Consider the following 22,056-nt stretch of genomic DNA (forward strand, 5'->3'; position numbering starts at 1 on the left):
TTACACTTTTTTCTGTGGCTAGTCCGTTTGAGAATTTCACAGAAGAAAATCCACTCTGTCTGTAGGTCTAGACATTATATGGTGTTCTAACTTGGGTGAACTAAGCCTTTCTGTTTGATGCCATTTCTTGTCATCTGAATGAATAATTTAGGTATTCTACATTTATGTGAAACGGCAAACCATGGAGTTTCAGTCCCTCTACATCTCCATGCACATGCTGGTAATGATATTGAGAGCAGCAGCATGTGTCCTTCTCTGTATCCAGTGCATAAATAATAGATTAGATCCAGGAAGTACAAACCGGTGGACCAACCCATCAGGTAGGGAATCCATCGTACCACATTACGTACACAACACCCGGTCTATTCCTTTTCCTTTGGCCTCTTTATCTTCCTTTTATGTCCCATCAGTTTCTTTCTACTCACTCTGAATCTCCAGCAGTTTTGCTCTCTCTCACTCCCTCTTATGCTCATCCCTCCCTCCTACTTTATATCCCTCCCTCCCCTCTTCCTTTTGTTTCCATCAATTCTAATCTGTTGGAGAACTGGCACAAAGAGAAACCACACCCAGCATTCCAGCATCATTTTTAAAGTTGCACCGTCCGGATATTGGGATATCAGGACATCAGACTGCAGAGAATAAAGAACTTGTGCCACTGCTATTTTATTAAAAGGAGTCTTCTTTTGATGGAACTTTTGCTCGTAAGCATCAGTCTGCGTTAGAAACCTCCCGCACTGTGGGCACTGCACAGCTAAGGCACAAGGAATTGACAGAGGAAACTCTGGAAAGCCCGAGCTATGGTTTTATATGTGACGTCCCAGGACTGTACAAGAGGAGCTGGCAGCAGGGTGGTAGTGACTCTGAGGCCTGGCAACGGTTCAGACGGGGCCTCACACGGACTGTGGCGCTACGTTTGCTGCCAGAGGAGGCCCACACTGACGCTGCCCTCATGTAGGTATACAGGAGTGATGGCTGTCAGTGGCTACTGTACTTGTGTGTATCTGCAGGACATTTCAAGGTTGCTCAAGAAAAGTTACTTATCAGATTTGTGAGTGGATGGCAATTATAGATTTTCTGTTATCTCCTATAAACTATTATCTCCCTTGTACTCCTGCTGAGATGACACATTGCAAATACTCTCGTTTCCAAAGAAGTGTTTTAGATCTTGATGGTGATCTAATGATATACTGCTTTTTGTGTGTGTGTGTGTGTGTGTGTGTGTGTGTGTGTGTGTGTGTGTGTGTGTGTGTGTGTGTGTGTGTGTGTGTTAAACCTCCTACTTGTCTTTGGCTTTACTCTTTTCTCTGCCTGCTTTCCCAGCCTTTCCCAAGTGCTGTTGTCTGGGGTCATTGGATCACTTCAGCTCTAAGGAGATGATCCATTTGACAAAAAGGGAGGCTGGCTGTGTTTTGAGAAAGCATTCCGAGCACCGGCAGGTTTGGCGTTTGCCTTCCTTGTGCTAAATAGTTAAATACTAAGATACAGTAATAAAAAGCTTGGTCTAATGAGAAAACGAGGCCTAAATGAGCGTCTGACCCGGTGATTTGATTTAAAGTCATCCCTCCTGAGCAGCTTTTGGGGCTGTTGCCCTGCTAGGCTGCTGTCTGAGTCTTGTCATTAGCACATAAGCTCTATTAGAGCAGACAGTAACACAATTACACCCACAGGCAGTGGAAGATGGAGACAAGGGACCATGTCAGCAGTTGCAGATATAGACTGCCTTCATTTGATAATATTTCAAGACTGGACTAGAAGGAAATCATCATGGTAATAAGATGAGATGATTTGGATCACAGTAGATTGATAGCTACATGCAGAGGTGGTAACAAAAAAAGTGCTCTGTGTCAGTCTTGTTCAGATTTACTTTGTGCTGGGGATAATCAGTACACAATGTTGACGTTCAGGGATTAAAGTGTCTCTGAAGTGTTTTCTTTTTTCTCTTTTTTTAAGGCACTGTAGCTTTAAGAGCATTGTTTGTTATTTAAGTGCTAAGCTGCATCTATTTTCTGTGTTAGTTTTTGATATTCAGTTTTGGGATCCTGATGGTAACACACACAAACCATGTTAGCTTGTGCTAATCCTTTCCCCCCCTCTGTGATATTTATCAACAATCTAAGGACGCTCTGTGCTTTGTGCTTTTTACATAAATCAGAATCTGAAGTCACAGCTTAGCCACTCTTTATAACTCCTGTAGTTATTTTCTCAAATATAAAATCAGGTGTCTTCTAAGTTTTAGAATCAACATTAGGTATTTATTATCATGCCAGTTTTCAGCTGAGCCTATCCAGGCATGTTACCTCTGAACAAATGACTTCCTGTAGAAGCCTCTTTCATTCAGTACATGGCTGCCAGCTCTCAGACTATTGCATTTATTACACAAATAAACGGGAGGAAAAGTCAAAATTGCCTGCTTTGTTTTCCAACTGAAGCGCTCAAGTTCCCACAGTAGCCCCGATGTAACTTGTTACCTGGAGAGGGGCATATTCTTGCTTCTTTTTTCTCCTTCTTTTTACTGCAACAGCCACCATCAAAGAATGGATTACAGTTTTTAGCTAGTTTTATGGTAAATGGATGTATAAAGCTTGGTTAAAAAGTCCTTGTGTTTGCAGGTTTGCTAGCAGTCCTTCAGCTGTCGGTCTCTGCTCTGCATCTGTAAGGTTCTTGTATTTCTGTGTGTTTAGTCTTGTAATGGCGATTCTAAGTAATCCTCACAGAAACCTGCTCTCCAAAAACTAAGCACATGTTTTCGTCTTCATGTGTGACTTCAACAAATAAATATTTAGGAGTTGATCTGCATTTCTTGCTCAGGACTAGCAAACTCACATCTCTCATAAATACAGTGGTCCCTCTCTTTGATGCGGTTCACCTTTCACAGCCTTGCTGTTTTGTGGATATTTTTTTTGATATTTTCCATGTTTTTTTTTTCTTTGTTTTTTGTTTTTTGTTTTTTACAGCACATTGTGTTCTGTGTCCTGATTGGCTGTAGACCATTGTCAATCAATCTCGAGCTGTGTCTCCTGTATATTACAGATTGCGTTCAGCTTTACACAAATTTACATAAATCTTCGATCGCTAGCAGTGTGACTCTGAAGTGATGTACTGTATGTTTGTAAGTTTTCTCCCCAACAAACACAACAATGTCGACAAAACATTTTGCACCGTCAAAGGCACCTCTGGGCGCACCTCTGGGCGCACCTCTGGGTGCACCTCTGGGTGCACCTCTGGGTGCACCTCTGGGTGCCTTTGGTTTCATTCTATAATACTGGACTACGAAGGTTTGAACTTTGAGTGTTTAAACAAGAGAGAAAAGTGTGAAAATGTTCATGCCTGTCTGAGAAAAGTGTATAAAGTGTGTAGTGAGGGGTTTTACAGCCTTAAAACATCTATAATAATTGTAAAAAAATAAAGTTGGCTACTTTGTGGATTTCACCTATCGCAGGTTATTATTGGAACGTAAACGAGGGACAACTGTATACACTAGGATCCGATGCATTTACAGTGAAGTTGCATGCACTTACAGAATAAAAGCACAAAGTTGTACTGTAGTTTCATACAAAATCACAAAAAAACATGAAGCCATCCTTGTGAGGCATTAGAAAAGATAAAGATGTTTAACCCCTTAGCAGTCCTATTAGTCCCCTAAACCATCCAATGTCCCGTGGGCGGTACGTCCGACTGCTAACAGTTTAAGGACTGGATCCATATCTAGGGATTATCTTTACGTTTACAGGTATGCATTTAGCTGTTTAAAAAAATAGTGGTTTTTTTTATTGTTAATAATTGTATTTATTTTTGGGTGCTCTGTTAATGTCCCTGGAAAATATAAATATTTGATAAAGAGTGTATTTTGTAGACCTGATATGTGCTGTCAGTGAGTAACTCCCTTTACAGTCAGCACACATCACAGAGGGACCACACCTTTTATTATTATTATTATTATTTTTTTAAACGGTCCGCTGACTCACAGCTTCCCTCTGAGGGTTTTTGCTACACCCGGGGTTTCAAAAAAGTAGCTTATATAAATATTGAAACCACGTCTACACATCTAGTTCACCAAAAACACCGACAGACATGCTCTGTCCAGCTGCAAAACTAAGATGTTCAGAGAACTTGAAATTTTAAAGCCAAAACCTTTGTCACTTTGAATTCTGCATTTAAACTTTATTCCTCAAAGACTTTGAAATCTAACGTGATTCTTCTTTTTCTTCTCTTTTCTTCTTCTCCCTATGAAAATATGCAGGAGCTCGCATCCGTATAACTTCATTTTATTTCTGTAACTTATTAAACATTTACTGAGTTGTAAGTTGCTAACATTGTAAACAGTTTCAAATTTGGAATGAGCAAACTTGAAATGAATTATTAAATTGATATAGATTATAGATGTTGTGGTCCAAGTCACCGGCAGCATAGTTGCCTGGACTTCCCTCTCGCCAGCCTCTATCTCATGCTCCTTTGGAGGGGGGGCTGTGCACCAAAGCGTTCCTGGGCCAGCTGAGACACAAACTCCCTAGTGTGTCCTGGATTGTGGGTTTTATTTGTGTGTGTGTTTGTTTGTTTGTTTGTTTGAGTTCACTTATTTATTTGGCAATAACTCAGTGAGATCAGCCTTAGGGATAAGTCAGCTATGCCCCACTTCCACTGGATATCCTCAAAGTATTCCTTCTGTTGCTTGACTGAGATCAACATCAGTAGCAGTTCATATCCACTGTATATGTTTGGGAAAGAAACCTGCTTCCTCCTCCTGAGCTGAGCACATTGCCATGTCGTCTTCAGGGCCAGCTGTAGCCCTTTGGACAAGGTACTGTAGCCCCAGTGCATCCATCTGGGTCTGCGTGAATACAGATCCATTTACCAGGGACTAAACTAGCAAAACATATCTGACTAATAAACTTGATAGTGAAGTTACTAATATAACTTCAGTTAGCCAATATAACAAATGGCTGCTGTTGTGATGGTGAATGGTTATGTGTCACTCTGTGTTAGCCTGTTTTAAATTCATGAATAAAAATAAGATAAGGTTCAAAAATTGGGGTGGTAGGGCGGTTAGCACTGTTGCCTCACAGCAAGAAAGTCCTGAGTTCAATTCCATCATCAGGCCAGGGCCTTTCTGTGTGGAGTTCGCATGTTCTCTCTGTGTTGGCGTGAAATTTCTCCAGGTACTCCGGCTTCCTCCCACAGTCCAAAGACATGCAGTTAGTGGGGTTAGGTTAATTGGTAACTCTAAATTGCCCACAAGTGTAAATATGAGAGCGTATGATTGTCTGTGTCTATGTGTAGATGCCAGGGTGTGGTAGCATTAGTTAGCTGAGCCGAGGTTAAAGCTTTCTTCTTTTTCTTTGGTAATAAACTGGCACCAGATGAATGCTAAAATCTTGGGGTGTCACCAAAACGTGTCACCATGCTAAGTTTTCTTTCAAACAAATAATTTTTAAATTGGAATCTACATATCTCATTTCTGAGTGCGTAAATAAAGACTAGACTCTCTATAATTTATCCAGCTATTGAAATCCTGTAGTAAAACCGGCGTTTCCTCACAAATATGAAAGCTAAATTGGAAGATTTAGAAATTTAAAAAATTCAAATGCCTAATGGAATTTAATGAAAAATAAAACTTTCTTTGCTTTATATAATCAACTTACAAAAAGGTAACAAAAACAGTGTCGTAAATATCAGATAACTTGGATGTAGGTGAATATATCAGTGTTACGTGTTGTGACAGTGCAGGGTTCAAACGAATAACTGAGTACATTTGTACTTCCAAAGCAAAGGGGTTCCCTGAAGGCAGCAGTTTTCCCCAGACTCTCCATCACAACACACAAACTGCACAGGAGCATCTCATGATAACTTGAACCAGAGCCCAAGGCACTGGCACATTCTGCACATTTCCCAGATCCCATCCAGTTGAGCACCCCAAAGGATTTTGTCCATGCCCACAGTCTTCCACTTGGGTGTTTGTGGCAATCCAAGCTTCTACTGCAACACCCTGAGGTGTCTTTGGGAGAACACTCACATAAAATTATGTGAATGATCTGAACTGCGTTCTGGGCCATCTCTTGCGGACAGCTTTTTTTTCTTTTTTTTTGCCTCCATTGTCTTTTTTGTGTTTTTTGCTTTCTGGAAAATGGAAAAAATGAATCAAGCTGAAGGGTCACAGTTTTGATTTAACGTCTTAAAATGGTCCAGAAGTGTTTAGTAGATGACCTTGAAGGGGAGATCAGTCATATTTTAATCAAGTAGGTTTTTTGTTTTTTATGTTATGGACCTGTCCTCAAAACAAACAGCTAGTATTTATGACTGATAAATGAAGGCCTTAATGGCACCACGCTGACTCATACCTCCCCTTTTAACTCGATAATCTGTATTCCAAATATTTGGCTATTTCTGCTTGGATACTCTTTTGTCAAGTGGCCTTTTATGGTGATAGAAAATCCTTCACCATTTCTTGCAGATGACCTAAAAGTCTGAAATTGAACAAAAAATGCTGAGATAAGGCAAGTGGAAGAAAAGGAAGTAACATAAAGAGAGCTGTTGTTCCTGTGCTCTGATTGCTTTGACACAGACGTGGCAAACCTCGTATTCTCCCCTTGTGGGAAAAGTAGCTGCTGTCAATACCAATGGCAGTGTTAAGTAGAGGCAATGTGTGTGAGCACGTTGGTATTCAGATGCAGTCATGAGGCTGGTTGCAGCCCAGATTCAGCCCCTTTTATCTTTCTGTCTCGGTCTGTTGATACGGTCAGGACTTGGCTGAATACTAATTACACTCAAATCTGCTCCCTGCTCGGCTCCGTGCAGATCCAGAAGCTTCTCATTGCTCTGTGTGTGTTTTATGTACACAGCACCACTTTGGTCCTTCTGACTAATGCTCATCTTTAGGTAAAAGTTAGCTCATTAGTGAGTGTAAAGTACACAGAGCTGTCAGTGTTTCACTCATGCACTCATGTTTTACTTTTTTTTTTTAATTGTTGTTAAAAAAAAAGTTCTATTTTCTACTCTCAGAGAGAGAGAGAGAGTCCCCCCCCCCCCGTGGGGGATGCTGTTCATTTTCTTCTGCATTTTATTAATATTGAAGTTTTCGGTGGCCGACGGCCATTGGTGTTAGACTGGAGATGGGATCTAACAAGACCGGCTTGCTTATTCCAATCAGACCTTTTTCTGTGTTGTTGTTGTTGTGTGAACAGATGTTTACTGTCTAGAAGAGCTAGATTACTCATTTTGTACAAATCATAAATATCTTCTTTAAAAAAGCAGTCCTCGTCATTATAAAGATTTAGCCTTTTTGGTTAATAGCTTTCTTTTCTCCTGTTTAGGTGCTGATGTTACCCCTCAAAAGATCAATAATAGTCAAACTGGTCCTTCCTTGCAGGAATCATATTTGTGATGCTCTACGTTTCCCCCCAGCCGCGTCGTAATATGGTTGACCCATGGTGCTGCACTGATATTGAGTCATTTTAAAATTACTGCAGATCATTTCAAACTGTATTTGTAATGTAACACTTACAAGAATAAAAGCATGATAGGTCACTGTCAGACAGACTTGGCAGATTCTCAGAAAACTGTGTTTGTCTTCAGTTCGGCTCGCATGATTCTGACTAGTTCCTATTGCTTTGTCTGTATACAAAACACACAAACACACACTCTCACACACACCTGCTGTACCTGCTTGGTTATAAAAATGGCTGATAAAAGAGAAAAGTGGGTAATATGGTGGCGATTGTTCTCTGAATGACTGGAAACTTGTAGTATTTGTGATACACACTAATATGGATACACGACGGTTTCTTTTCAGAAGGTTTTGAGCTTTTATAAAAATGACTGGATGTTCTAAATTCAGTGTTTCAAATGAAACTGGGCTAATTCTGTGATTTCCACCATCTACACTTTGAATTTACTTCATTGCAGAAACTCACATCATTGTTTATTACTTTTATTTTAAGCTTAAAGTACCTGTTATTTTTCACACTGCTCTTTATTGTGATGATGTTTCCTTTGGAAAAACAAACAAAAAAAACTCTAACTGGACACACTGAAAGCTCAAAGCCCCCCTGGGAGTCTGAGATGCATCTCAGTTAACAAGAGAAGAAAGGGAGAACTGCTCTGCATCCAAATGTTCCTACAGGAAGAGGGTGGGGTGGTGGAATGACTTGAACCTGGAGTGTAGCAGATGTATGTGGAAGCACTGAGTGTTTGCGTGTTTGGATCAAATATGAAACGTGAGCGTGTTAAAGATTCCACAAAGCCTTTTGGTGCTAGTTTTGTTTTTTCTCCCTGGTGCTGCTTTTTCTCTTTCTTCTCTCAGACCTGGCGCTTCAGTCCAGCTCAGAGTATTTACCTCCCTTTCTTAGCAAATAACAAGTGTCTGCCAGAAATGGCTTTACAGGACATGAAGCCACCAGAGAGCTACAGAAGCCAGATAAACTGCAGAGATTTTGCCAGATAATTTGGTTACTATGGCAACCAGGAGAATCTCCCTGTTTTCACTATGAACTGCTCTGAGCAGCTCTTTGCACAGGTTACCTTAAAAACCGTGTATTTTGATAGGTCAGAGGCTTTGACTGGAACAATGATCATGTGAGCTGAATGTCTAACAGTTGCCGTGTGTGTGTGTGTGTGTGTGTGTGTGTGTGTGTGTGTGTGTTGCCCTCTACAGGTCCTACGTTGCCCAGACAGGGCCCCCAGGTTCAGAATGGTCCCACACCAGAGGAGATGGACCTGCAGAGGAGGTAAGGACTACTTTTCATGCTTAAAGTCTGTCATAATGCAGGGTCTAACACTAAGTAATGCATTACATATCATGTATTGAAATAAGTAATACATGATATTAATCGCTCCCTGGCGAGTACTTCTTCACACTACTTGTTACATTACTTTTGTGTTACACTGTACCATGGCATGGAATATAATGGCACATAATTACCAGTAATGATATAAACCAGCGGTCCCCAACCCCGGTCCGTGAGTCGTTTGAAATTTATGAGTTTTAGGGTTTTTATCATGATTTTTTTTTTCGTTAACTCCCTTTTCCTGGGTCTTTTCCCTTGTGTTATGAGTAAATCTTTTTTGTTTTTTTGGTACTGGTACTGATTTTGTTGTATTTATCCGTGACACCTCAAGCCCAGTTCATGAAAATATTGCCTGACATAAACCGGTACGTGGCGCAAAAAAGGTCGGGGACTGCTGATATAAGCCTAAAGCTTATATTCCCACATGCTGGCACAAGTCCCTGTCCTAATGAGGATGCACACAGGATCTTTGTCAACAAAGTTGAAAACCAGGTCCTATTCCTGCTGTAAGAACAGGACAGGTAGAAATGGATGCTACAACACTAACCACTGCTTTTGTTACCTGTTGAAGATCAGGCTTTGGCTGCTTTGCTGCTTCTAACTTTGTTTTAGCATGTTAGCATGCTGTCTGTGCAGATGCTTGTAAAGAGAATTAATGTTGTGTTAGCAGAAGAAGACCATTGTTTCTGGTCTGACCACACTTTACTGCACCAAACATAATTTCCCTTTCTCAACTCATCGCTTTACTGCGTTCCTCCTCCCTGCTCTCTAAATCCAGTAATCAGATTAGTTACTGCTACGTCTTCATTGTTGTTGGCTTTCGGCTGCTCCCTTCAGAGGGAGCCACAACAGATAATCTGCCTCCATCTCAACGTATCCCAGCAACCCTCTACATGTCCTCCTTCACTACATCCATCCTGTGGTCTTCCCGTTTTCCTCCTGATTGGCAGCTCCATCTGCGCCATCCTTTTGCCTATATTATCCAGACTCCCTCCTCCTGCACATGTCCAAACTATCTCACCTAGCCTCTCTAACAGTAGCTCCAAGTTTCTGAACCCGATCTGTCCCTCTGACATGCTCATTTCTAATTGTGTCCATCTTGTTCACACTCAGTAAAAATCCTAACATTTACACTTTGCCACTTTTAGTTTTCCTTCTTTCTCTTTGGTGAGGTCTCACTACCATCTGTCACAGATCACCTCTGACACCAATGTCCACTCTGCCTGCACTCTCTTCTTGTCCTCATACTGATCAAGCCGTTATGTCGTTACTTTGTTACAGAAGTTATTGAATAATCTGTATGATTGATATTGAAGGACATACCATGCATTTTTATGCACACAGTGGTGATTATTTCGTAAGTTAAGTTTGTAAGGCCCTGGCCTAGAACAATGATAAAGCAAGGTGGGAATTAGAACAGACCTTCTTGTGATTGAGTCACTTCTGTTTGAGCGTGCAATGTGATGGCAAATCAAGAAAATAAAATAAGATTATTCATCAGTGGGTGAGGTCCATCTTTTAGATACAGTCTGTGAGAACAGTTTAAAGCCATGGGCCAAATTTAAGTATAAACAAATGGTAAAATAGTAGCTATGCTCAGAGATTGGGCTGTATTATTGTTTTAAAATGATTAACGGCAGAGAATAACAATTGTCATCTTTATGTGCTTAGTGACACCAGCAAAGCTCAGCTGTAACATAAGGCCTCTGAATGCTGTGGATATACAGTCTTATGCACGCATACACTCAAACAAAACCTTGTTTTTCTTCTCCATACAAGGCCACTTGTTCTTGAGGTAATATAGAAACCATGGAACAGCTACACACACAGTTACATGGATACACACAGGGCTGCATTAATGGAGCACAGCTGTTGGCTAAGGTTCAGAACCTGTTCAGCACTCTCACAGGCAGAGCAATTCTTGAGACGCCTTGGCTGTCTTAATAGTTTTGTCTTAATGCGCCACATGAGTCAACCAACAACACCTTATTACAACTACGTGGAGTTAACAGTGAAGTGAGAAATAAATAGGGGCATCAAAGTGAAATGTGTAACACTTGAAACATGATCAATCCAGGTGTTCAAGCACATTGCAAATGTGATGATTCTCCAAATAACCAAACTCCAATCCTGCTGAACACGTCATTATTTTAAAGTATTGTGTACTGCGAGACAGTGAAGGCATTGAGTAAATGTGGGTTTTGGCTGAACTGGGGTTTTTGTTTTGGGGTTTTGTTTTTGTTTGTTTATTTGTTTGTTTGGTTTTTTTTTGGGGGGGGGGGGGGGATTTCGTAATTTGATTAGAACGGTGTTGCATTTGTGCTTCTGGCATAGACTACTTAGACTGTTTACATGCACCTTTTTAACCGGCTGCCACAGCAAGACACATTTTTCCAACATACTGCAAAATCATCTTTGCATTCCTGCAAAATTCAAAGGGAACTTAGACTTGCAGACACATGCAAAATGCAATAATCTATATGGTGTTTTTGACATGGCCACCCACCAAACTTTTTCCCATAGTGGAAGGAAACATATTAGATTACTTGTTTTAGTTTATCTCATTATTAGAAATAAATGGAAAAGTGCAGTGATTTCTGTGAAAGTGGGCCTCAGTACTTCTAATTGTGTTGGAGGGGAACTTGAATCTGGCAGCTGGCGTCCCCTCCATTTCTTCTTGCTTTTTTTTCCTACTTCCCTATTGCTTTTCTCTTTTACCGTTTTGTCTCTGCCTGCTGTCATCGATCTCTTCCTTCTTACCTTCCCTTCCATGCTCTTGTTCCCAGTTCCAGTCACATTCCACACTTAGCAGCAGATGACAGACAGGCAGGAAGTGAAAACGTGACGGAGGTCATCTTATGATACAGAGGCTACTGTCAAGCCCGTGGAAGAGTGTGCAGAGGATGTGGGAGAACATAGGTTGAGAAAAGCGAGGGGGTCGGTGACGGGAGAAGAGGCGATGTGAGGAGAGTAGTGTAAAAATTAAATGCGCATTAGTACTAACCTTTCTGTTTATTAAAAGAAACACAAACTCACTGCAAGCTTTGGACTCTTGGGTTTACAAATATTACTTTTTGAACAACAGATGGCTGTCTTACATCCCCTCATTACACCACTGTCTGTGATCCAGCTGGTTTTGTTGACTGTTTATTGGAACATCTGTGAAACGGTCATCATGGGATTTTAATTTGTAGGGTCAGTTTGTAGTGTTTGCTGATCTGACCAAACTGTCCAACACGTGAATTCAGTCTTGGCTCTGTTTACCTCCACTGTACATCCTGCCTACTTCAGCTAATCACTCGAAAGGTTTGTGGTTTTCATCTGACTGTAGACACACCCGTAGTTAATCCATGGCAATCTAAAAGCCATTTTTGAGCCTTTTAATTCTAAATTTTCTAAACTTCAGCAGGTAGCTTGTATTGCTGTGGGATCAACTATGGCTCATATTCATAGCCAAGGCTCTACATCAGGAAGACTGATGTGGTTTCAGACAGTATTTTAGCAATGCTAGAGAGCTATGGCCACCTAAAATTAGGTAAAGTTAAGGACATGTGGTGTCATGGTGGTGTAGTGGTTGGCACTGTCACCTGACATTAATGCCAGAGGATGTTTGACTGATAAACTGTAGTTATCAAGTTGCAGCGCACTGGTGACTGATGACTCTTGCAGCACTTGCGACCACTAGGGCTGCCACAAACGACTATTTAATAGTCAACTAGTCACAAATTATTTTTGCGATTCGTCAACTAATCAGATCATGCATACAGCTTATTGCATCAGTGTGCGCCTGCTCTTATATAACTATCATTAGCTTACAGCTTGAAGTGTTTAAGGTATGTGCTAACTAAAAATAAAGACAAGATGATAGTTTATTAAACTTTTAATGAAATTTGCAGATTTTCTCAGTGGAGTTTAATAAACTCAGCAGTCTGCTCCTTGCTATCTAAAATATAACAGGACACTGGAGTAAATTCTCTACCATCTCACACTTCTGTTTAATCAGTTTTCTGTTTGACGTTTATTCAGCTATGTGAAAACTGTAACTTTAATCTCAGCCAAACAAATTTACGCAGGAACAAATAAAACACTGAAAAAAGCCAAACAACAACAGTTTTCAGTTATCTAAGTTATCTCGCAGGCTCTAGTGAGCCTTGAACCCTGTCTAGATGTCTCCGAAAACATAGGAGCACTTTTACAAATATGTGATGTCTTGATAAACTGGGCAGATATTTAAAGTTTACACAGCTACATTCTCGCCTGAAAATATGTTAAAAGTTTATTTTGTGACCCAGAAAGAGTAATAAGATTAAAATTAAAACTAAGTAGCTGCCACCATTGTTGGAAACTGGAATTGGCTGAGCCGTGCTATGAATTCTGGGATAGGTTGGGCCACAAAGGATATGCCCGACCCATCCTTCAAATCTGGGGATTGCAGAAGTCTTCGAATTTGGAAAGCCTTCGTTGCGTCGCTGTAACGTAATCGGCCCTCAAATGTGGCCTCCGAAGGATGCGGCCCATGAATTTGGACACAGCTATGATACCGGAGTTGCTTCTTCTTCTTCGGGGTTTAACGGCAGCTGGCATCCTTGTACATGGAGTGCTGCCACCTTCTGTTTCAATCCATTATTACACTCTTAAATCCTACTACTTATTCCTGCGTCTTTCAGGATCTTACGAGGCTTTAAACGACGTGTCAACTATTAAATTTGTCATTGATGTAATCGTGACTAGTCGACTAATCGTGGCAGCCCTAGCAACCAGGCTCTAACTTTATATCTTTGGTCTGTGGTCAGGAGTTGCTGTGTTTCTTAAACTTTTCCACTTTTTAATAAAACCACTTACACTTGATTGCAGAAGGGAGGGGTTTTTGAGGGAACAAATGTCACAAACAGCCTCAGTGGTGTCCTATTTCAATAACAGGCTCTAACTCATTGAGCTCTATACTGTGCATTTGGAAAGTATTCACAACTTTTCACTTCTTCCACATTAGGAAACCGCCTCTGCTGCTTCCCTTGACTACTGGCTGTAACTTTGATAAGGTGGCCAAGTTCACATCTCAAAAACTGCTCAACATTTGTAATCCTAGCAGGAAGTTTACTGACATTTTGATGCAGATTAATCACAGAGGTTCTGTCTCTTATTCTACTGGTAGACTAACTTGATAGGCCAGCATCTTACAGCATTATTAAGGAAACACTTCTGGGTCTAGTTCGGGGTCAGGTTATGCCAAAGAAGAGCTAGCATAGCATCAGACTATGGCTAAAGTAGCTGAAGAGAGAGCTAGTGTTTCACCACCTTCAGTCTTTCATCTTTCACTCCCTGTTTGTAATTTATCTTATTTTTAATCTTTATTGGGAAGCACTTAAACAAAAATAAATCCACTGATAAGTTTCACTGACGTTTATTTTATGTTGTCTTATAAGTTGTCTTTGACACCTTTGTCTCATCCAGCCTGTTTCATGTCTGTTATGAATAATTGCAGACACTATCATCAAAGGAGCTAATATTTAATTTCAGTTTGCGCTCTGCTGTTCATCAGGAATCATTCAGCCTTGTGCTGTGTGAATGATAGAGATTGGGAGTGAATAAAGAAATTGAGAGTGTGGATATACTGAGATTGTCTTTCCCCCTCTCCAAATTCCTCTCTGCCTCATTTTGAGATCCACCTCGTTCCTCAGTTAACCACACATGTTCATTCAGACTCATTCCATACTCATCAGTGTGGCTTTGTCTTGCTCACTTGTGGGTCTCTGCTCTGTGTGAGAAGCAAACACTGAGATCCTTCTACTGTGGAAAGGCCAGAATATCCAAACATCTCTGTGATGGGATTTTCCACTGAGTCACATGATAGGAGGGGAAAATGATGCACGTTTCCCTGTTTGTCGGGTTTTTTTCCCCCCCCCTCTTAGTATTCCTCCTTTTCATGAATACATAGATGAATGAAAGCAAGCAGACAATGCCACTTCAGGAGTGAGTGATTTGTTGCATGTATTCATTCTGCAGCTAAGGGAAAAAGTGAAGCTGAACCACCTGTTCAGAAATGCAGGGTACTACCCTCAGATTAAAAAGACACGAGCTGGAAATAATAGGCTGTGTTATAAATAGCCGTGTGCTGTGTGGGTGCAAGCGAGTGTGTCGGGGGAGAGAGCGAAAGAGGAAATGTGTTGCATCGCCTTGAATGAAAGAGAGGATGGAGGTATGGGAGAGGATAAAGATGCATGTGTGTGTTTGCTCAGGTTCTGTTAGCTGTTAGCGAAGGAGCTCGAAGGTAAGAGCACAGCAGCTGCTGGTGGAAACGAGCGCTCTCACAAACCTGTGCTGATATCCGTAGATATTCTCAAATGACAGTGCTGGATATTAATCCACACTCTTTGCATGCGAGCACACTCAAAACTCTAAGAACGATTGCTTTGATAGCAGGGTTGGGCTCTTTTATCAGTGGGTCACATGACACATCAAGTGTGTCTATGTGTATATTGCACATTTGGACTAGATTCTTCATAGAGTAGGTCCATATGGTCCATCTGTGCTCCTGTCCATTCAGACAACACTTCCTTGTCCTGTGAGCCAATCAAGCAAGCCGCTGACTCCAGCTGGCCAGCAGATTTTGCCAGACTTGAGTGTCCCAGGAGTTTCAGTGCAGTTGTCACTTGTGGCAAAATGGCAAAGCCAGATTGTGACATCATTTTAAGCTCGATGTTTAAACACCCGAATGTCTTAAAGCCACAGATTGAAATATTCATACAATATTTCAGTATGAAGGACTGTACAGATAAATATTTCGAGTGTTACAGCCAGTGGATAAAATCACTCGTCATTCAGGATGAAGTAAAACAAAAATAAATCGTCTGAAACAGGCGGTGTTCTTCTGCTCGGACAGATTGTGCTGATGTTACACAGATGTGGTTAAGGTTCTCTTTACAGATAACTGTGTTATACATAATACATATAATACAGTGTTAAATGAACACTGACATTTTTCTGTTAATTTGCTCTCAGTTTAGCTTTATTTAGTTATTCTGTATCTGATTAAAGCTGACAGAATGTGAGCTTCTTTGTTTTCCAGTATTCTGGGACATAATGAAACGTCTCCCTCTCTGGATAACCACTATAGTCAATAATAAAAACATGACATGGTTTAACAAGAATATAGAAGTGGCAGGAGAAGCCTTCATTCTGTTGGCTTCTTCTCCTCACATTGTTAAAGTGGACCTATTATGCTGTAAAAATGGGAGCTTGTGACGGCCCTAAATGCTGCTTCACAAAGTGTCGCTCTCAGCGAGCTGTGTCGCAGACTTAATTAATTACTAAGGTATTCGGTTAATAGTCACTCAGTTACTGTCCGTTAGAGCTTGCTGGAAATACAGAAACGGTGTGTAATGATTGTGTGATGGGCTGGTGTGGAAGAGCCTCCACGCTGCGACTGCTATAGGGACTCCTGTCCAAAACTGATGAAGCTCAACAAACTTTTTCTTTCACTTTAGACTGATTTGTTTTTGACCTATACTACTTTTCCACCATATATACTTCTTTATTTATTTAGTTTTAGTTCATTAAGAGTAGTCTTTATAATTTTTTTTTTATATTTCTTGCCTAACTAAAAATATTAACTCCTATTGAGAACATTTGCAGCTCTTTGATCCTTACAGCCTGACTGCAGATCCTGTTCTATAGCTGTTTGCATTGTGCCTGTGCAGCTCTCTCCCTCTGTTTCATGCCTCTCAGTTTTGACTGTAAGCCTTTTGATGTTTTCAATATCATCCCAAATCCTTCCCGACTTCCTGAGTATCTCAAAGTTTTTGCAAAGACGAAAGGAACGTGTGTGCATATGCATGTACGTGCATGCCGAGATTCAGGCCGCGCCACCGCCCACACTTGCATAGCAACGGTTTCCCAGCAACGCTTGTCACGAGGCGAGTGAGACGCCAGTTAAACGGTGCACGAGGCTTTTCACAGCTTTGAATCCTGTGACGTTTCTCTACGAGGCATAGAGGGATGCGGAGGGAAGGGAAGCTCGTTTTTTGATTGATCCACTATAGACAGGAAATAAGACAGCACTGTATAGAAAGGGGAATTTAATGTGGTAGTTGTTACATCGGTTTCCTGGAAGTGACGACTTACTCTGCTTTATTAAATGCTGTCAGTTCCAGAATGGAATTCCATAAAAGATTTCTGGAAAAGAGAAAAGATGCTGAGCTCTGCCTCCTAGACAGAAAACTGTAAAAACTTTGGAAAGATTTTTTTTTGAACCACACAAAGTATGCAAACTGCTATTCCTCAACGGTCACTTGAAGCTTGCTCCAAAATCACATCAGTCCTGATAGACTGCATGTTTAAAAATGCCCGACTTCAGTCATGACCATAACTTGTTTAATCTGGTAAATAAAAGAATTAAAGTTATTTGGGGTGTAAATCACCCATTTAAATTTCATTAGAACTGTGTGTGACTGTTTTGACTGGCAGGTAATGCCTGTTATCCACAGCCAATCAGAGGCACTAAACTGAACCTGTCACTGTGTTTGTGCTGTTTGGATGGTTTTAATGGAATTCCATCCATCCATCTATTCACCTCTGCTTATGAGGAGGAAATTTCACACATTAGAATATGAGCTGAATGGATAGATGTGCTTTTTGATACATTTTGTGAAACTATTTATTTGAATATAGTTGAGTGGAACAATTAAAGATTTTATGGAATGACAACTAAACCAGAAACAGAAGTTATTAGTTTCTAAAGTAAAATTTTAGGTTAAAGGTTAATTGTAAACTGCCCCAGATTCACAGGCTGCTTTATATTATGGATTTATTTCCATTAACAGACACTGACTGTGTATCAATATTAAAAGGAATTTCACTAGGCTCATTTCTCCGTCCATAAAAGCGTTTGTGACAAAGCTATTTCCTCATCTGTTGTTATTAATGAAAGAGTGTGAGTGTGCTTGAAGTTTCGGCTGTGGGAGAAGCTGCTCTCACTGAACAGGAATGTGCTTATTATTATCACATGACATCAGCTGAAAGGCTACACTGTGTCATAACCTCAAAGGTGTCCCCCTGACAGACTACAGGCGCTCTGCTCCCTCCCGTACACAGATACAAGAGAACACACATTTAACCACATTCACACTCTTCACGACCACGTCTCTCCAGATGGGATATTTTAAGTTGGTGTGCTCACTGTGTAGGAATGTCATGATCTCCCTCTTAGAAGAATGCTGTGTGCGTGTGTTACGTTCATAAATTTTAGCATTTGTGTATACGTTTGTCCAGCTGCTGGCACAGTCACCAGTCAAGAGCGTGAATATCCTCTGAGCCTAAAGACATTCATCAACACCAGCAAAGGCATTTAACTACACCAAAACAAACTCCAACCCTGACAGCAGAGCTGAGATTGCCTCTTCGCTCTAATTAGAACTGATTCAGCAAGTACACCTCCGTCACCAGAGGGAGAGCACACAAGACAAATTACACTATCTCTAGGAGTTCATGTTTCTTTGTCAGAATGTACCCCTACAACAAAAGTCCCTGTGGGAACACAGTTCTGTAGCATAGATGCTACTAGTCTGCTTTTATTTTCTCTCATATATACAGCACTGTGCAAAGGTCTTGAGACACCCTTCACACCCTTCAATGGGAACGTTTTGTTAAAAATGTGTAAAAATACAACTGTAAGCGCAGCAGCCCCACCCACCTGCAGTTCAAACCTTCTGTTTGTAGGGTCAGTTAATCAGAATTTCAGTGAGGGATCTGAAATTCAACCAGCTAAATCGGGATTTGTCTATACTGTGATTTATGCCAAGCTATTCTCTACTATCCCAGAATAAAAATATAGAGCTCGAAATGAGTTTAAGAAGTTTTAAAAGAGGCTGAAAGGTAAAATGTTGGCTATGAATATTCTTACTTCTAATTTGGAACTTGTCCCTTGATAAAGATAACCTTTATTATGCTGCACATTGTCCCGACAGTTGGTGTACTCTCCAGTGAATCACCTAGTCTCTTTAGCTTACAGTCTTGGGAGAGGCTAGCAGTGTGGAAACTTGCTGCACAAACTTGCTGCACTGGATCACCTCCAGTATTGGGAAAAGTTCAAGACATGTTTTTTGTTTTAAACCACTGTGCTTGGATTCAGTGATTGGTTGGTGTAAATTTTTTAACACTCCATTTGCTGTAACTTAACTAATATCTAATATAAAACATGTAGATTTTGAGGTATGGTTCTGTATGATGTAATTTACAATTTTAGATGAAATTCTGACAGAAATGGAGTGAAATAATACACAAAACAACTTCATCTTAAATAACTTGTGGTTGTTACTAATAACACGTGATGTGAGCAGTGTTTTTGGGAGAACCACTGTAAATCTAATTCTTAGCAGTTGAACACAGTAGTTACCAGTGGATAAGGGCTCCAAGGACCCACTACAGAAGGTCTTTGAACTGTTATAATCAGTCCTGCTAGTGGGTTGCATCACTGCCAGGCTGTTCATGTTCTGACCATCAGGCAGTGTTTTGGTTTAATCTCTAGGACCAGATGGAATTAAATCTTGCAAACTATTAAATTATCATGAAGCTTTAGGAGTGACCCGTAGGTGTTTTCATGTGTACCCACAAACATCTCAACAGCAGCTGATTGGAGCAGTCATCCTTTTCACAGAGGATTATTTCTGCACTTTCCCTGTCTGAGTATTAAGGCACATATGGATTTAGAACAGAGAAAGGCTTTAGGATAACTTCCAACATTGCTGGTTGACAAATTGCACCAGGTGCCTACTTCCCTGCTAACATTTTGCTGTTAGCACTTTGACCATCATCACACAGAAAATTGCAAAATGAATGAAAAACGTGGACCTCTTCCTGATGAAACTTCTTTTACTGCCGTCAACCATGACATCATGAGTTATTTTTAATCCCGAAGATATTCTGATGCTGTTGCAGCACTGAGGATCCCACAGGGACTAATTTGCCATCAGAGTGTAGATTATTGTAGATCTGGAAAGCCTCCAGAGAAGACTGAAATCCTCAGAGACATGGCTGTGCTGCACTTTCATTGGCCATGAATCCAGGTTTGCTCCGTTTTTCTGTAATTACATCAATGCACAACTGAGACACCGTGAGAACTGGGACGGTTTAAGTGTGTGAGTGACAGGCAGACAAGAGAGTTAAGGAGGGAGCAACCTTCCATGGGCTCGCTTTCTTCCACCTTTTCCTTCTATGATTCTTTTCTCTCCATCTTTCCATCCTTTGGTGTTTTCTGTCTCTCTGCTAGTGGAAAATGGGAGAAACCCATGTTTCATTCATACCACTGCTGAAGGAAGAGATTTTACTTTGATCTTTTCACCTCTTTGCTCTTTTACTGATCAGGCTAATCCTAGTAAGGTGCTGAAGAGCTCTGCAGGCACATCACAGCCAAACTGAGACTGAGTACTACTTGAGGTCTGAATCAGTCATAATGAAGCCAAACACTGAAATCATTCACCTGTTAACTCTTCTCTGTATCATAGATCACAGCTGTCTGGATCAAGCTTCTAAATTACCAGCAATAAAACTGAGCGTGCAGCGTTAGTTCATGCAGGCTGCAAAGTTGAGCTCAGTTGACTTTGCAGCTAGTAATGCAGTCAGTTGCCTCATATAGGTTGGTGGTGGTTCGGGATGTAGAACAGGTTATGTAAGGGTCGAGTCCTTAAGTTTGCATGTCTGTTACCAGGAGAGATACTAATTGTTCCCAATGCATCTGGGTGTGTGTGGGAGTGCCTGTGAGTACATAAGATGTGGTGAAAGTACATAACATAAAGCTCTGCATCACCATATTTGGGAGAATGTGACTTCTACTTTAAAAACTATTTAACATCTGCAAGCTGCTTTGCAACCCACCTTCACCCCCAGCGCCTGACTTCATTCATTGCTGACATACATATCTGTTGTCATTGACTGCTGCTCTCTGGATCTTATGCTTTCCACATACACTCATTGTCCGCTTGTGTAAGTATCTCTTGATGGTACTGGGATGGAAGCCCTTGTGACTTCAAAACTGATTCAGTATTTGATGCCATAGATTCAACAAGGCGATGGGATCAGAGATCTTGGTCCACACTGACATTATGGCATCACACAATTGCTGCTAATTTGTCAGCTGCACATCAGTGAATATTGAGTGTGAGACATGCTTCTACATACCTTTGATTGGGGAAAAAAAAGTGGTTATTTCAGTTACTGTTGCTTTCTTATTAGCTCAGAGTACTCTGGCTTTTCTCCTCTGACATCAACCAGGCGTTTTTACCCACAGAACGCTTAAATCACAGTTCTGCCACATTCAGATGCTCACGTTGAACTTCAGATGGTTGTCTTAACCATCTCAGCATGCCTAAATGAGTTGCTGCCAGTTGATTGGCTAATTTGATATTTGCATTAATAAACAGTTGAACAGATGTATTTAACAAAGTGACGAGTGAGTGTGTAAGCACAGAAGAGTGGGTAAGTCCCAGAAGAGAGCTGTGCTGTCACATTTAAATTACTTTCAGTTGTCTTTTGACTGTAGTGATCCCAGGTAAGCTTCCACTGTGAACAGTTGTTAATTCTGTCTGTCATATTATGTAGAAGGTGAATCTGGTCTCATTTTATACCTTACCTGGGAAGCTGTGCAGAATTCAAAATCTGCAGTTTAAAAATAAAAGGGTAAATATAGGATTTGAAACAGGTGTTAGGTCGGTCACCCTTTTCTTGTTATAGTAACTGAAGTCACCTGCTTGCCTTGGCTTAGAAGTGAACAATCAACATATATGCTACTGTGTGAGAACACAAATCCAAACCTTCCTCCCTGTGTGTGTGTGTGTGTGTGTGTGTGTGTGTGTGTGTGTGTGTGTGTGTGTGTGTGTGTGTTAGTGCATTAGGCCGAGTGCAGTTTTTGTGTATCCCTCCGGCAGATGGAAGCAAAGGGAGTTTGCATTAAGCAGCATTTGTGCTGATGATTGACTTTTAGCTGTGAGTCAGCTTTCAGAAAAACAGGATGAGTGAGGGCAAGCGATGTGACAGCGTCTCATTTGGGGTGTGTGTGTGTGTGTGTGAGAAAGGGAGAGGGGAGTGCCCTTTGGCGTTTAACTTAATTTCCCACCATCTCTCTTCTTGGTTGTGTAATTTATGAATGTAACGCTCACTTATTTGCAACAAGTATAATTTATGACCCCGTAAATCAGGCTATGACAACACAGTCGAGGCTTTCCAATGAAATTAAAGGTAGGGGTGTGTGTGTGTGTGTGTGTGTGTGTGTGTGTGTGTGTGTGTG

At 40.9% G+C, this 22,056-nt stretch overlaps 1 protein-coding gene across 7 annotated transcripts in view; it reads left to right on the forward strand.

The window, feature by feature from the left end:
- Positions 1-22,056, forward strand: part of enah (ENAH actin regulator) — a 150,293-nt gene that overhangs the window by 103,712 nt on the left and 24,525 nt on the right. For all 7 annotated transcript variants that reach the window (XM_014336425.2, XM_014336424.2, XM_042223161.1 and 4 more), the window contains exon 4: positions 8,648-8,720. In XM_014336425.2, coding sequence (XP_014191911.1) covers positions 8,648-8,720 — 73 coding nt within the window. The remainder of the gene's footprint in view (positions 1-8,647; positions 8,721-22,056) is intronic.

Source organism: Haplochromis burtoni, unplaced genomic scaffold (genome assembly GCF_018398535.1).
Source record: "Haplochromis burtoni strain Fernald_Lab_line unplaced genomic scaffold, NCSU_Asbu1 Contig_103, whole genome shotgun sequence".
In the NCBI taxonomy this organism is placed as follows: domain Eukaryota; kingdom Metazoa; phylum Chordata; class Actinopteri; order Cichliformes; family Cichlidae; genus Haplochromis; species Haplochromis burtoni.